This window comes from Ranitomeya variabilis, chromosome 4, assembly GCF_051348905.1.
Source record: "Ranitomeya variabilis isolate aRanVar5 chromosome 4, aRanVar5.hap1, whole genome shotgun sequence".
NCBI classification, from domain to species: domain Eukaryota; kingdom Metazoa; phylum Chordata; class Amphibia; order Anura; family Dendrobatidae; genus Ranitomeya; species Ranitomeya variabilis.
The window spans coordinates 200,519,633-200,532,913 of record NC_135235.1 but is presented as its reverse complement, the minus strand read 5'-3'; the positions used below and the strand labels follow the sequence as shown (position 1 = coordinate 200,532,913).

At 41.8% G+C, this 13,281-nt stretch overlaps 1 protein-coding gene across 3 annotated transcripts in view; it reads left to right on the top strand.

Moving 5' to 3' along the window:
• TEAD2 (TEA domain transcription factor 2) overlaps positions 1-12,899 on the top strand; it is an 84,681-nt gene extending 71,782 nt beyond the window's left edge. For 2 of the 3 annotated variants that reach the window (XM_077259636.1, XM_077259638.1), the window contains exons 6-12: positions 2,402-2,460; positions 2,888-2,967; positions 5,365-5,492; positions 6,041-6,214; positions 8,683-8,823; positions 9,102-9,254; positions 12,650-12,899. In XM_077259636.1, the coding sequence (XP_077115751.1) occupies positions 2,402-2,460; positions 2,888-2,967; positions 5,365-5,492; positions 6,041-6,214; positions 8,683-8,823; positions 9,102-9,254; positions 12,650-12,763 (849 nt within the window). In that variant the 3' untranslated portion in view covers positions 12,764-12,899. The remainder of the gene's footprint in view (positions 1-2,401; positions 2,461-2,887; positions 2,968-5,364; positions 5,493-6,040; positions 6,215-8,682; positions 8,824-9,101; positions 9,255-12,649) is intronic. The other variant, XM_077259639.1, reaches the window with a different exon arrangement.
• The last annotated feature ends 382 nt before the right edge of the window (positions 12,900-13,281 follow it).

Genomic DNA, 13,281 nt, shown 5'->3' with positions numbered 1-13,281 from the left:
TTTTCTTTTGGTGACTGTACACTTCAGTGTAAAACCTGGCTTTGACTAGATTATCATTTACCCTCTAAGGCTATGTTACAGATTTTTTAGTCAAAATTTAAGGTAGAGGTTTAGCTAAAAGTCAGAAATTCCTAAGCCTGAAATCACTGGAGGACACAGACAGAAGAGGGCCTTTGTGTAAGAACAATATATGGGCCATTTTGTAGTCCAATAGCTCACCATAATGCACCATCCCACCCCTGTGTGACTGCACAGGTTGCACCAATGATATGTCCACCCCTGCGTGAAATGTAGCTCTTCCTATAGTCAGCCAATATCCGCTATATGGGTTAAATGATATTTAATTATTTATCACTTGGGGGCCCCACAGCTGGGACCCCTACTATTACTAGGAAAGGTGTCCCGATGCCTCTTTTTTCCATTATTGAGGTTTGAATGGAAAGGACCAGCATTTGGGTGCATGACAATTGCCGCATTATTTGGTGTCTATGGGATTAACAAGATACCCAAGTATAGTGGCGGGCCTTCTCTGTTAGTCCTATAGATCTAACTATGAGACTATGCTGCCCTCTTCAATCCCTCAGTGAGGAGGAACTAGGGATTGGGACTAACCCTTTTCTTAATGCATCCACTCAATTCACGCTTTCCCTGTGTCCATTTCCACAAACGTACCCCAATCATCTGATAAGTATTTAACCTATTCGTATTCATTCAAAACTTATGAAGGACAAGTAGACAGAGCTGCTTTAGACTTCTGTTTCTGTATAGGGCAAATAGTAAATGGCCTCCAAGGGAGGACCAGTCCATCTGGTTACCATGGAATTCTCCCACCGGTAGATCCAGACTCTGACACAATAAGACAATTCCATGTGGAGCTGATTTTGGAGCTCACCACTAGTCTCTATGGTTTTCTTCTTGTGGACTTAGTCGCAAATAACTTATTTCACTTCATTTATGATGATATGTTCTATGTCTACAATTATAACCACAGAGAGTCCCAAGGAATTATTTCCTCTAGAAAAGCTTAGTCTGAAACTAATTATAACTAATGGAAGGTCAAAGATGAGTGGAGAAGTGTAAGGATGAACTTAAATCTTGGAGTAGTGCAAGGGTAAACTTAATCCTTGCAAGAATAAATTGGGAAGTGCAAAGAGCAAAGATGAGAAAGTATAAGGCCGAATGGGGACATGGAAGGATGAGTGGGAACGTTCAAGGATGAGTGGGAACGTTCAAGGATGAGTGGGAACGTTCAAGGATGAGTGGGAACGTTCAAGGATGAGTGGGAACGTTCAAGGATGAGTGGGAACGTTCAAGGATGAGTGGGAACGTTCAAGGATGAGTGGGAACATTCAAGGAATGCGTGGGGAAGACTAATAATGAGTTGGGAAGTGCCAGAATGAGTGGGGACATGCAAGGATGAGTAGGAAGTGTAAGGATGAGTGGAGAAGTGCATAGATGAGTGGGAACGTTCAAGGATGTGTGGTGAAGTGCAAGGATGAGTAGGAAGTGTAAGGATGAGTGGGGAAGTGCAAGGATGAGTAGGAAGTGTAAGGATGAGTGGGGAAGTGCAAGAATGAGTGGGAACATTCTAGGATGCGTGGGGAAGAGTAAGAATGAGTTGAGAAGTGCAAGGGTGAGTGGGAACATTCTAGGATGCATGGGGAAGAGTAAGAATGAGTTGGGAAGTGCAAGGATGAGTGGGGAAGTGCAAGGATGAGTAGGAAGTGTAAGGATGAGTGGGAACGTTCAAGTAATGCATGGGTAAGAGTAAAAATGAGTTGGGAAGTGCAAGGATGAGTAGGAAGTGTAAGGATGCGTGGGGAACTGCAAGGATGAGTAGGAAGTATAAGGATGAGTTGAGAAGTGCAAGGATGAGTAGGAAGTGTAAGGATGAGTAGGAAGTGTAAGGATGAGTGGTCACATGCAAGGATGAGTGGGAAGTGTAAGGATGAGTGGTGAAGTGTACAGTTGGTTTAAACCTTGGAAGTGCAGGGATGAACTTAATCCTTGGAGAAGTATAAGGCTGAATGGGGACATGGAAAGATGAGTGTCGATGTGCATGGATGAGTGGGGAAGAGTTTGGATGAGCTGGAAAGTGCAAGGATGAGTTGGGAAGCGCAAGAATGAATGGGGATGTGCAAGGATCAGTGAGGACATGTAAGGACTAACTTATGGTAATTTTTGATTAAGTGCAACGATGAGTGGGAAAGTGCAAGGATGAGTGGCAATGTGCATGCAGGAACTTAATATTTGGGGACGTGCAAGGAGGAAATGCATTCATGGGGATGTGAAAGGACGAACCTAATGCCTAGTGCAGTCAGGAGAGGATCCGTCCTGTGATGATGATCTCACAGTTGTTCTACAACATTATAATTCTATTTACAATATTTATATTTTCCAGTCTCCAGACTTTTTCCAGTTCTGGCCTGGAGGAGGTGGCCAGCCGAGGCCAACACAGGAGTAAGTGTTCCTCCTTTCTGAATGTATCTGAATCTTTGTTTCTTTACCTTGTCTCAATCAAACTTATTGTTGGCACATACCAAGGACAAGTCAAGTTGCCAACCGATCTGTAGACTTTCCCTTTGCAATCCTCCCCACCACCATCCTGTTTCTGCGTTTTGGAAGTAATGTGTCCTTGGAGCTTTTTTATGACCACATCTAGTAACTTTTATAGCATTTTTTTATAACTGATCACCAGATGTTACTATTAACTTGCCGGCCGTAAGCGGTCGTCTAACGAGTCTTTATCAGTTTATAATCTCATGTTCACACTCTTTTTCTTTGTTTCACGTGAACTGCTTCATGGAGAAAGGAGTCAAAGGTGAATTGGTTTCCACCTTCTTCATACACTCATGTTTATTTCATCATTTTTTATTATTTTCTTTAGCGTTAAGCCGTTTTCCCAGCCTCCATATTCCCTGCAGCCTGCTGCCCCCCCTCCTCCTGTACCAGGTACCATTCAGTTTTGTAAGCTTTTTTTTTATATGTTATGTGTATTACTTTGTTTAATGTTATGGTTTTATGATATATAATTTTGTTTTGGTTTTCTTTTTTTTTTTAATCTTTCTTTCCCTTTTGTGCATCTTACACCCAGATTGGTGCATGGCAATTTTTTGATTGCTCGATGTTTGGCCATCATCATAATCTCAAGTCATATATGCAATATGAAAGGATAAGTGCAGGACTCCGGGTAGCTTTGGTTTTATCCACTCGTGCATACTTTACTTAAGTGGTTTTTTTTAGATATTTACATACTGTATATATTAATCAAATAAGTTTAATAAGTTTGTAAAAGCCCCTGCTAATAAGTTTAATAGCATAGAGTCCTGCACTTATCCCTTGATATCGGTGCTTCCAAAGTGTTAGCGGTAGTTGAGACAAATTAAGATTTGGGTTTTATTTAATTGTTGTGCTAAAAACAATTTCAGTTGTCAACATATAATTTCTAAAAAAAAATACTAGCAAAAAAACTTTGTTTTCTAATATCATACAACCACTTAAAGAAGCCCTCCTTCTCCTCCCATTAATTTTGTTAATCCTTTTAATATATTGCAATCATCATATTATACAGCACTGTGTACTTAAAATTGCTCATTTTACCTTTCTACCCAGCAAATTCTTCTCTTTTCCATTACTTGATTAAAAACTGACTAGCTGACTCATACTAAGCTTTATGTAGAAACAAGAAGTCTCTTTTTTTCGTGCACGAGGCATCATTGAAACTACAATTCTACATCACTGCAAAGTCCCTGGCAGGGGAGAAGAATGGAACAGCTGGGTCAGGAGTTGAATAGGAGGTGGGGCTGGGCTGCCAGGGACTTTGCAGTGATGTAGAATTGTAGCTCTAATGATGACTCATGCTTGGAAATGAGACTTCCTGTTTCTACATAGAGCTTAGAAAGATTCAGCTAGTCATGTTGTCATACACCTAATGGAAAAGAGAAGAATTAATTGGGTAGAAAGGCAAAATGAGCAATTGTAAGTACACAGTGCTATATAATATGATGACTGCAATATTAAAGAGGATACAAACTTTGATGAGAGGAGGAGAAGGGCTTCTTTAAAGAACTTGGCCAGTTGATCAAAACAGTTTTGCAAATGGCTCAGAATAGGTTAAAAAAGTAATAGTTTTCATCTCAACGATCCTCTGCGCCTCCTGTCACATTGCTGATTGTTTCCTTTGCTGGTCTCTACTTCATTGTCCCATCTCTATACATTAGAAATGCCCACTTTGCCCAACCACTGACCCCAACTGAGAAAGTCCTCAACCAGTAATTGGTCCAATGATATCTGTGTGTGAGATGAGACAAGTAAGTAGAAACAGGAGCAGTGGGGCATCAGTAAGATGAATATTGCTGCCTCCCATCAGTGTATTTTGCTATGTTATATTGCATAACTTTGCAATGTTTGTCTGAAGTCTGGACCAGGAACCCAAATTACCGTATATTTGATTTTAAGTTCAGCTATATTTTTAATTATCATCAATTCCTCATCTCCCTATTTTATGTTAAAAATCAATAGATTAAAAGGTCAAGCTGTACAGTATTTCATCACTACTGGCTTTTTGTCCCACCTATCAGATGAGCTCTAGATTCAGATGATTTCTTTTACAGTTAAAATTTAAAGGGAATCTCTCATTAAGATCAACTTCCCCCTAAAACACATGTATGGGAATGTATGTATTTTAAAATTAAATCCATCAACCCTTTTATATCTTCTATCTGTTGCTGCATTTCCAAGTACTTAGTGTTTTCATGCATATGCAAATGAGACACTAAGTGCTCTTGTTGTGACAAACAGACCGCGTAATGGCTTCTATCTCCTGAGGTTGTTTCCAACCCAGCCTCTTTAGCTTGATCAATAGCTCACTGTCTGTGTAACGTCAAGCGCTTGAAAAGGAAATTGGACAGTGAGTTAACAATCATGCTAAAGAGGCTTGTGCTAGTTGGGGAAATAACTTGGGGAGGTAGAGGGCAAGGTCAGGAAAACAACCTTGGGAGGTAGAGGGCAAGGTCGGGGCAACCTTGTAAGGCAGAGGCCAATGAAAACACAAATTACTTGGGAATGCAGCAACAGATAAGAGATATAAAGGTGTCAATTGATTTACATTTTAAAGACCTGTATGTCTATACGTACGGGTTTTGGGGGTTATCTTGACAGATTTCCTTAATAATCATGCTATGCATATCTGTCACCAGACTATTGTACCTGGTAGGTCAAGTGGTGATATCTTTTTAAGAGCATCGTTGGCTTGGAATAGTATAGATATCAGCCCAACTGGTTATGTTGTAGATTCAAGTACATTTCTAGGTGTATAGTTTGGGTTCCAAGTTTTTGTTTTAACTCCTTTTTGCTCATCTATAGGTTACAATGTAAGTCCCTCCAGCCTCTCCCCAACAGGGCCCGCATGGCAGGGCCGCTCTATCGGGACACCGAAACTGCGCCTTGTTGAATTTATGGCTTTTATGGAACAACAAGGGGAACCTGATGCGGTAAGTATAAGACAGAGGGAGAAATTATTGTGGATATAACCTTAAAAAATAGGTTCGCATTTACAACACAACACAGCCGAACGTCATTGCAGTCAATGGGGGTAGAAATTACCAAACATGTTCGGAACCGATCATCCAACATAAATTCGACACAAATAGGGTACCAATATGGCACTATTATGGCAAATTCAGATTCTGACTTATTCTCTCAACTCTAGTGAAGACACAAACCTAAATGAAAGAAGACACCTCTTTAAATTTGTCAAATTATTACCACTCTGAAATATAAGTTTGCGTTATTTTCTTCTGTTCCACACTATCAATGGGTTCATTTGGACATGGACCATGCCAATTTTTTCCAACACTCTCCAAATGTCAGTAGTTGCTAATTTTACCCTAGAATTGTTGCTTGTCATCACTTTTTAGCGGCACAGTAGGCTCCCAACACCCGGCATACACGGCTTATGAAAAGTTGTTGATTTTGTGTGTATCGGGTAGCGATGGAACTTCTACTAACTTCACTTTGTATCCTTGAATTCTCCGAACAGTATAACAAACATCTGTACGTACATATCAGCCAGTCGAACCCATCCTATAGTGATGCTTTACTGGAGTCGGTGGATGTACGTCAAATCTATGACAAGTTTCCGGAGAAGAAAGGAGGACTTAAAGAACTTTATGAGAAGGGTCCACCAAATGCATTCTTTTTGGTGAAGTTCTGGGTAAGATTGGCAAATTAATCCATAACAAATTTTTTTTTTTTGCCCTTGAGATGTTTTACACTTTGAATTTAGTCAAAAATTTTATGTAACAAATACTTGTATTTCAATTCAAAAAAACAAGTTGTGATGGACTTCATTACTGATTTTCTTATGTTGGTTGATTAAAAATAGAAGTTGTGTAGGTCAACAAAGACCGATAAAAACCGGAAGCCTTGTGAAATGTATAGATTTTTTTGGCATCTTGGTTGACATGTTAGACAACAGTTGTTTTGTGCCTTAGTTGTGCTGCACACCATTAATGCATTTAGCATATTTTAGGACTTTATTTATCCAGGCCACAATTTGTAGAAAAGTATATTTTTTGATACCAAAGTGTTTACAATGCTTACAAGGAACCTGTCACCTTGGAAAACACCATTTACATGCAGATATAGGGGTTAATCTGTAGGTTAGTAGTGTTACAATGCTTACCTAACGCCTAACTGAAAGTGTGGGTACTGGGAGAAATGAACTTCTTTCCTCCATGGAGCCGCCGGCTTTCAGTCATAGGGCAAGTGCATGGAGCGGCCACAATGACAACTCACAGAAGCTCTCATATTTGTTCAGAGTGGACTCTCAATCAAGTAATGGATGGGTGATTTTTCTAATTACGTATAATCAAGTAACAAAGTCTCGCAGAAGTAGCCCTATTGTCCCCAAAATCGCCTGACTTTCTAGCACAGTTGGTCCCAAACGTCCAGTTTGTGGGATCCCAGCAGGCAGAGCAGTATCCCACAATCCTCTGCAGCTGCCCTTACGGTGAAAGAGTAAAATCTTGCTCTTTCCACTAATCTAGTGCCACTGTGTACTTAAAATGTTGCCAAACATCTCAAGGTAACCTCTCTAATAATGCTGTCATTCAGTAACCGCTTAAGAAAGTACATAGCGGCACATGAACTCACTCTCTTACTGTTAGAGCAGCCTTGGAGGTTTGTGGGTTCCTACTCTAGATTCACCAACCCAGATGTTTGGTCCTGACTTTGCTAGAACAGGGTCCCCAACCTGTGCCTCGGGAGCCACATGTTGCTTGCAGGACCATGATGTGTGACTCACGGCTATCTGGCAGTTGGGGACAGTAGCACCAGGTCTAGCAAACCGCTATGAAGAGGTCTCCAGATGGTGACTTTTGTGCTTAGCCATGCACAGAAGAGCAAATCTGGATACGCATATACTAGTAGAAGCCAAGAGGAGGATATATATCATAAGCTGGAGATACGATGATACCGCCAGTTAAAGGGGTACTTGAATCTGGATGAAATACTGTAGTGTGGTGAGTGTGCTTGATGTGACAATGCTGATGAATGTAAAATGGGAACCCCTAAATGTAAGGGTACCGTCACACAGTGCCATTTTCATCGCTACGACGGCACGATCCGTGACGTCGCAGCGTCGTATGATTATCGCTCCAGCGTCGTAGACTGCGGTCACACTTTGCAATCACGGCGCTGGAGCGATGCCGAAGTCCCCGGGTAACCAGGGTAAACATCGGGTTACTAAGCGCAGGGCCGCGCTTAGTAACCCGATGTTTACCCTGGTTACCAGCGTAAACGTAAAAAAACCAAACAGTACATACTTACATTCCGGTGTCTGTCCCCCGGCGTTCTGCTTCTCTGCACTGTGTAAGCACCATAGCCGGAAAGCAGAGCGGTGACGTCAGATGTCACCGCTGCGCTCGCTTTCCGGCCGGCAGGCGCTCACAGTGCAGAGAAGCTGAGACGCCGGAGGACAGACACCGGAATGTGAGTATGTACTGTTTGTTTTTTTTACATTTACGCTGGTAACCAGGGTAAACATCGGGTTACTAAGCGCGGCCCTGCGCTTAGTTACCCGATGTTTACCCTGGTTACAAGCGAACACATCGCTGGATCGGTGTCACACACAACGATCCAGCGATGTCAGCGGGTGATCAAGCGACGAAAGAAAGTTCCAAACGATCTGCTACGACGTACGATTCTCAGCAGGATCCCTGATCGCTGCTGCGTGTCAGACACTGCGATATCGTATGGATATCGCTAGAACGTCACGAATCGTACCGTCGTAGCGATGAAAATGGCACTGTGTGACAGTACCCTAAGTATACTATCTACAAAGGAATGGGTGACACATGGTGCTTCCTGTGGAGAAAGGGTGATGGGGAAGCTCTGAGTGTCACTACGGTGGGGTGTAGGGGCAATGAATGCAGCTCGCAACAATCTCCCAGAGCTCAATGTGGCTCTCCAGGTAAGAAACTTTGGGAACCCCTGGGCTAGAAAGCCGGGACCTTTTGGAGGACATTAGGGCTGCTTCTGCTATATCTACCAATCTAGGAGGATCCCAAGATTGGTGAGTGGTAGTCTAGTTGGATTTTTCAAGATTTTGCACATTTGCTATAGTAAGTTTGCCCTAATGTTACTGTATCTTGTGTTGACTATTAATTTGTTTTTGGGCAGGCTGACCTCAATACTAGCCTTCAAGATGAGCCAGGTGTCTTCTACGGTGTCAGTAGCCAGTATGAAAGTCCAGAGAACATGACCATCACCTGCTCCTCAAAAGTATGCTCCTTTGGGAAACAAGTAGTGGAGAAAGTAGAGGTGAGTATTGGTGGTACTTGTACTTCGTCTGTGTCTGGAGCACACATATTTGTAGCATCTTTAGCCAGTAACGTTGAGGAGGAACCTTGCCCCCATACTACAAAGAAGAAGTGTATTAAAGCAGAATGAATGTTGTAGCATCCCCATGAAGAGCGCAACTTTCACAGTCAATGAGATCGTTGAAAATGCCTGTTCCCCTTGGACAGAGTTACTATCTGTTTTAAGAATATCTATCATCTTGTATCATTTGGGGTGTGTTTGTTCTCTTTGGTCTACAGACAGAATATGCCCGGTTTGAAAATGGACGTTTCCTTTATCGCATCCATCGTTCGCCAATGTGTGAATATCTTATCAACTTCATCCACAAATTGAAGCAGCTTCCTGAAAAGTACATGATGAATAGTGTACTAGAAAACTTCACTATACTACAGGTAAAATGTGGAACAGCATGGGGGGCTTCTTCTTACAGGGGGTTGTCCAGGCTTGGGGCACAAGTCTGCAGTCACTCTGTGTGCGTTATAGAGATTCTCCAGTGCCACCACCCAGAGCGAGAGGTCATGTGAACACAAGTATGCAATTTGCATTCTTCTGGCCACATTCCAACTAGACGTGTCCGATGTTACACAATACACTAGAGCGAGGCTGCGCACGTCTAGTTGACACATGACCATCACATGTATGCAAATTACTCCTGGCACCAAAGAATTCTGACAGTGGGCACACTGCGCAATGTGAGGATTCAGAAGTCTGCAGACTTGCACCCCGAACTTGGACAACCTTTTTGAAGTATTTTTGGGGGACTTTTCTTTGAATAGGCTATCAATATTAGATGTAAGTTTTACTTCAGTTGATCAACGGGAATAAATAACTCCTTGTTCACCAGGCACGGATCCATAATTTCATAGTGACTGTGCCTAGTCCTGCAGTTCTCTGCACCTAAGCCCCTTTCAAGTAAATGGGATTATATTGCAAATATAGGGAGATGTGCATGTAAACAATGAAGGGAATGTGGTTCCTTTAATAGACATCTGTCAGCAGGTTTTTGTCAGCATTGAGTCACTTACTAGGCTGTTTTTTTCGGTTTCAATAAAATTAGTGTTTTATCAGCAGGAGATTATCATTACAGGACAAGGTGTCTCGTGCCTCCTAGTCCAACCACACCCCCAGCATTGATTGGCAGCTTTCTGTCAATGCACAGTGTACACAGAAAGCAGCCAATCAGGGGTGTGGGCGGGGTAATACAGGGCTTAGCAGTCTGACCACTGTAGATTTGCAGCAGAGAAAACAATGATTATATCATGCAGACCAGCAAGTAACACATTACTGGAAACCGGGTCTCAGCCTCTACATCATGCTGCACTCAGATTGCATAAAAAAACCTGTTTACAGATTCCTTTAAAAAGTAACTAAACTTGTTTTCAGCTTAATTATTGATCAGCCTACAGCTAATAAATGTACGAAGTGTTACAATAGGTGTGCATGATGTGACTTTTTTCAGTGGTTTGCGAATTTGTTAAAATTACTGTATTATTCTGATTATAACTTGTTTTTTCATTTCATTTTTTTTACAATTTATTTGTCTTGTAAGTTAAAGTCATGGGAAATTATCGTTTGTAAGCTATGTTTCTTTGTATTATACTCTCTCATTACCTTATTTTGTGTCCTTTTACCTTTAACATCATGCTGAAAGTGTAACAAGGTGGCATGGGGTGGAAGTCATGACCGAGTCTCTTAAAGCAACAGTCCAGAAGCACCCCAACCCCTTGCACATAAAATGATAGTTCTGGTCCCAGCCCCAGGTGACAGTGGGTTACCTTAGTTCTGCGATTGTTCTCCGTGATGGGACGGCGTCCTCCGGATGAACCACACTTCACACTGTATAAGGCCCAACAGTGGCAACTTGTATTTAAATAATGTAGATGTAGAAAGAAACAAGAGACATAGAATTCCTGCTCTGTCCCTAGTCACAGCCACGGCTGCAGCAATTAAAGTCCACAAGCCAGTTTCTGGACTCTTATAGTCCTCGGCGGGGCAATACTCAGTCCTACGTCCACTTCACTGCCCGAGGGTCCGGGGCAGCAGTTTCTGACCCTCTCCTGGGGTATAACACGCTCCCAACAGGGGAGCACATCCTGCCACAGCCAAGCCTGGCCGGGCTCTGACTGCAGGCAGGGACTTCCTGTCTGCTTGCAGGCTGCTGACCCAGCCCATTAACTTAACCCTTTACTAACCATAAGCTACAGACATCATACAGTAATACACAATACATGGGATAAAATAACATCACAGCAATACAACATCAAGACTTGGCAAACACAGCACATGATAGTGCATATTAACGCATAACCCATCCGGCCGGGCGCCGCATGGGGGTACACATACAGGAAAGGAGAGAGGGAGCAGCTGAGGGTCTACGCCACCTCCTTACAAAAGTTCTGACTTAACTACCTAGTTCATGCTGTCCTAGTAGCTGATTTGAACTGCAGCTGTCCCAAAAAAATGTCTCTGTTCCTCTCCCCCATGATCATCCACTATTTAGAAGCACTCCACCTGTCTGAGTGTGGGGGAGGGGAGCTGAGAAGCTCACACAGGAGTATTGACCTGCAGTTCAAATCAGCTACTGAGACAGCATGAACTAGGCAGATAAGGCTACGTTCACATTTGCGTTGTGCGCCGCTGCGTCGGCGACGCAACGCACAACGCAAACAAAACCGCAACAAAACGCACGCTAAAACGCTGCGTTTTGCGACGCATGCGTCCTTTTTTGCCGAAAGTTGGACGCAAAAAAAATGCAACTTGTTGCTTTCTCTGCGCCCAACGCTTGCGGCCATGCGTCGCAAAATGCAGCACAACGCATGTCCATGCGCCCCCATGTTAAATATAGGGGCGCATGACGCATGCGGCGACGCTGCGGCGCCGAACGCTAATGTGAACGTAGACTAAGTCAGCACTTTCAGCCTGGTGTTCAAAATAGAAGGAAGCAAAATAAGGTGATGGAATATATTACAAAGATTCATAACTTTACAAAGACTTATCAATAATAATAATAAAAAAAATATTTAATTAGCTGATCTGTGAAAATGTCAAGAATCCTGACTACCACTGACCTGGGATCCTCTTGATCGAAAGGATAGGTCATCAATATCAAAGCACAAGAAAACTGCATAGATTAAAGATTTTTAATGAATGAAGGAAACCATCAAACTATTTATTTAATTGATTATTTGAAAATGATCTTTCAAAATTGGATAACCTTTCACAAATTAATGGTTAAAGTCGATAATTTGTTGGGGTTAAATTGCGGTCCCTTTGTCTTGAAAATCCCCCCTTTTTGAAAAAAAAATCTAGAATCCATAAATATAACTAATCTAATTTTAAATATGTAAATAACAAATGAAAGGGATATTCCCATCTCCAAGATCCTATCCCAATATGTAGTAGGTATAATATTAATAGAAAATGCCTCCAATTAGAAATGTAGTATAGTTTTTCTGATAAGCTATGTCGCTTACTCCATGTGCAGGGCATTGCAATAGCTTATGTATTCATAGTTATGATGACCACTAACCAGCAACTAATTAACTGTCTTTATATGAGTGGTCACAACCATGGATACCTAAACTACTGCAATACCCTGCACATGGGGTAAGTGACATAGCTAATCAGAACAACTATACTACATTTCTAATTGGAAGTATTTGTTGTTATTATTATTATTATTATCGTACCTATTACATATAGGGATAGGATCTTGGAGATGGGAATACCCTTATATGTGACGTCTCCTCGTCAAATAATTTTATTTTGCCTTTTTTGTCATATTTAGGTGGTTACAAATCGGGACACCCAAGAATTACTTCTCTGCATAGCCTATGTTTTTGAAGTGTCCACCAGTGAACATGGCGCTCAGCATCACATCTACAGGCTGGTCAAAGACTGAGACGTAAAGAACCCTTCCCCACGACTCAGCCATGTAGGACTTGGCTGTTATCGGCAATTTTGATGGCATCTCGTATTCTCCTCAAACTTTCTGGGAAAGGAGACTTTAAAAAAAAAAAAAATGAAAATGGGTATGGGACCCTTAAGTGGATGCATGGACATAAGGGGGAAGGGCCACAAAACCACAAAGACCTCACCCTTACAGAAACCTTCTGTGTTATGTTTTGAGCCAAAAGGAATATATATAAATATCTATATATATAAATATAAATATATGTTTGTGTGTGAAACCGTTTCCAAACTGGGGAAACCATGTAGAAAACCGCAGCTGTCATAAGGTGTTTTTTTTTTCGTTTAATTTTTAATGTTATTTTTATTTTTTACATTGTGTTGTTGCCAAGTGCATCAGTTCACGGTACGGCACCGGTTTAAGAGTAAGGTGTGGAAGACTGAGTGGGAAAGGAGTCTCGTATAAAACCTCCTCCTCTCACGTTCTTTTTTTTATTTTTTTAATCCAGC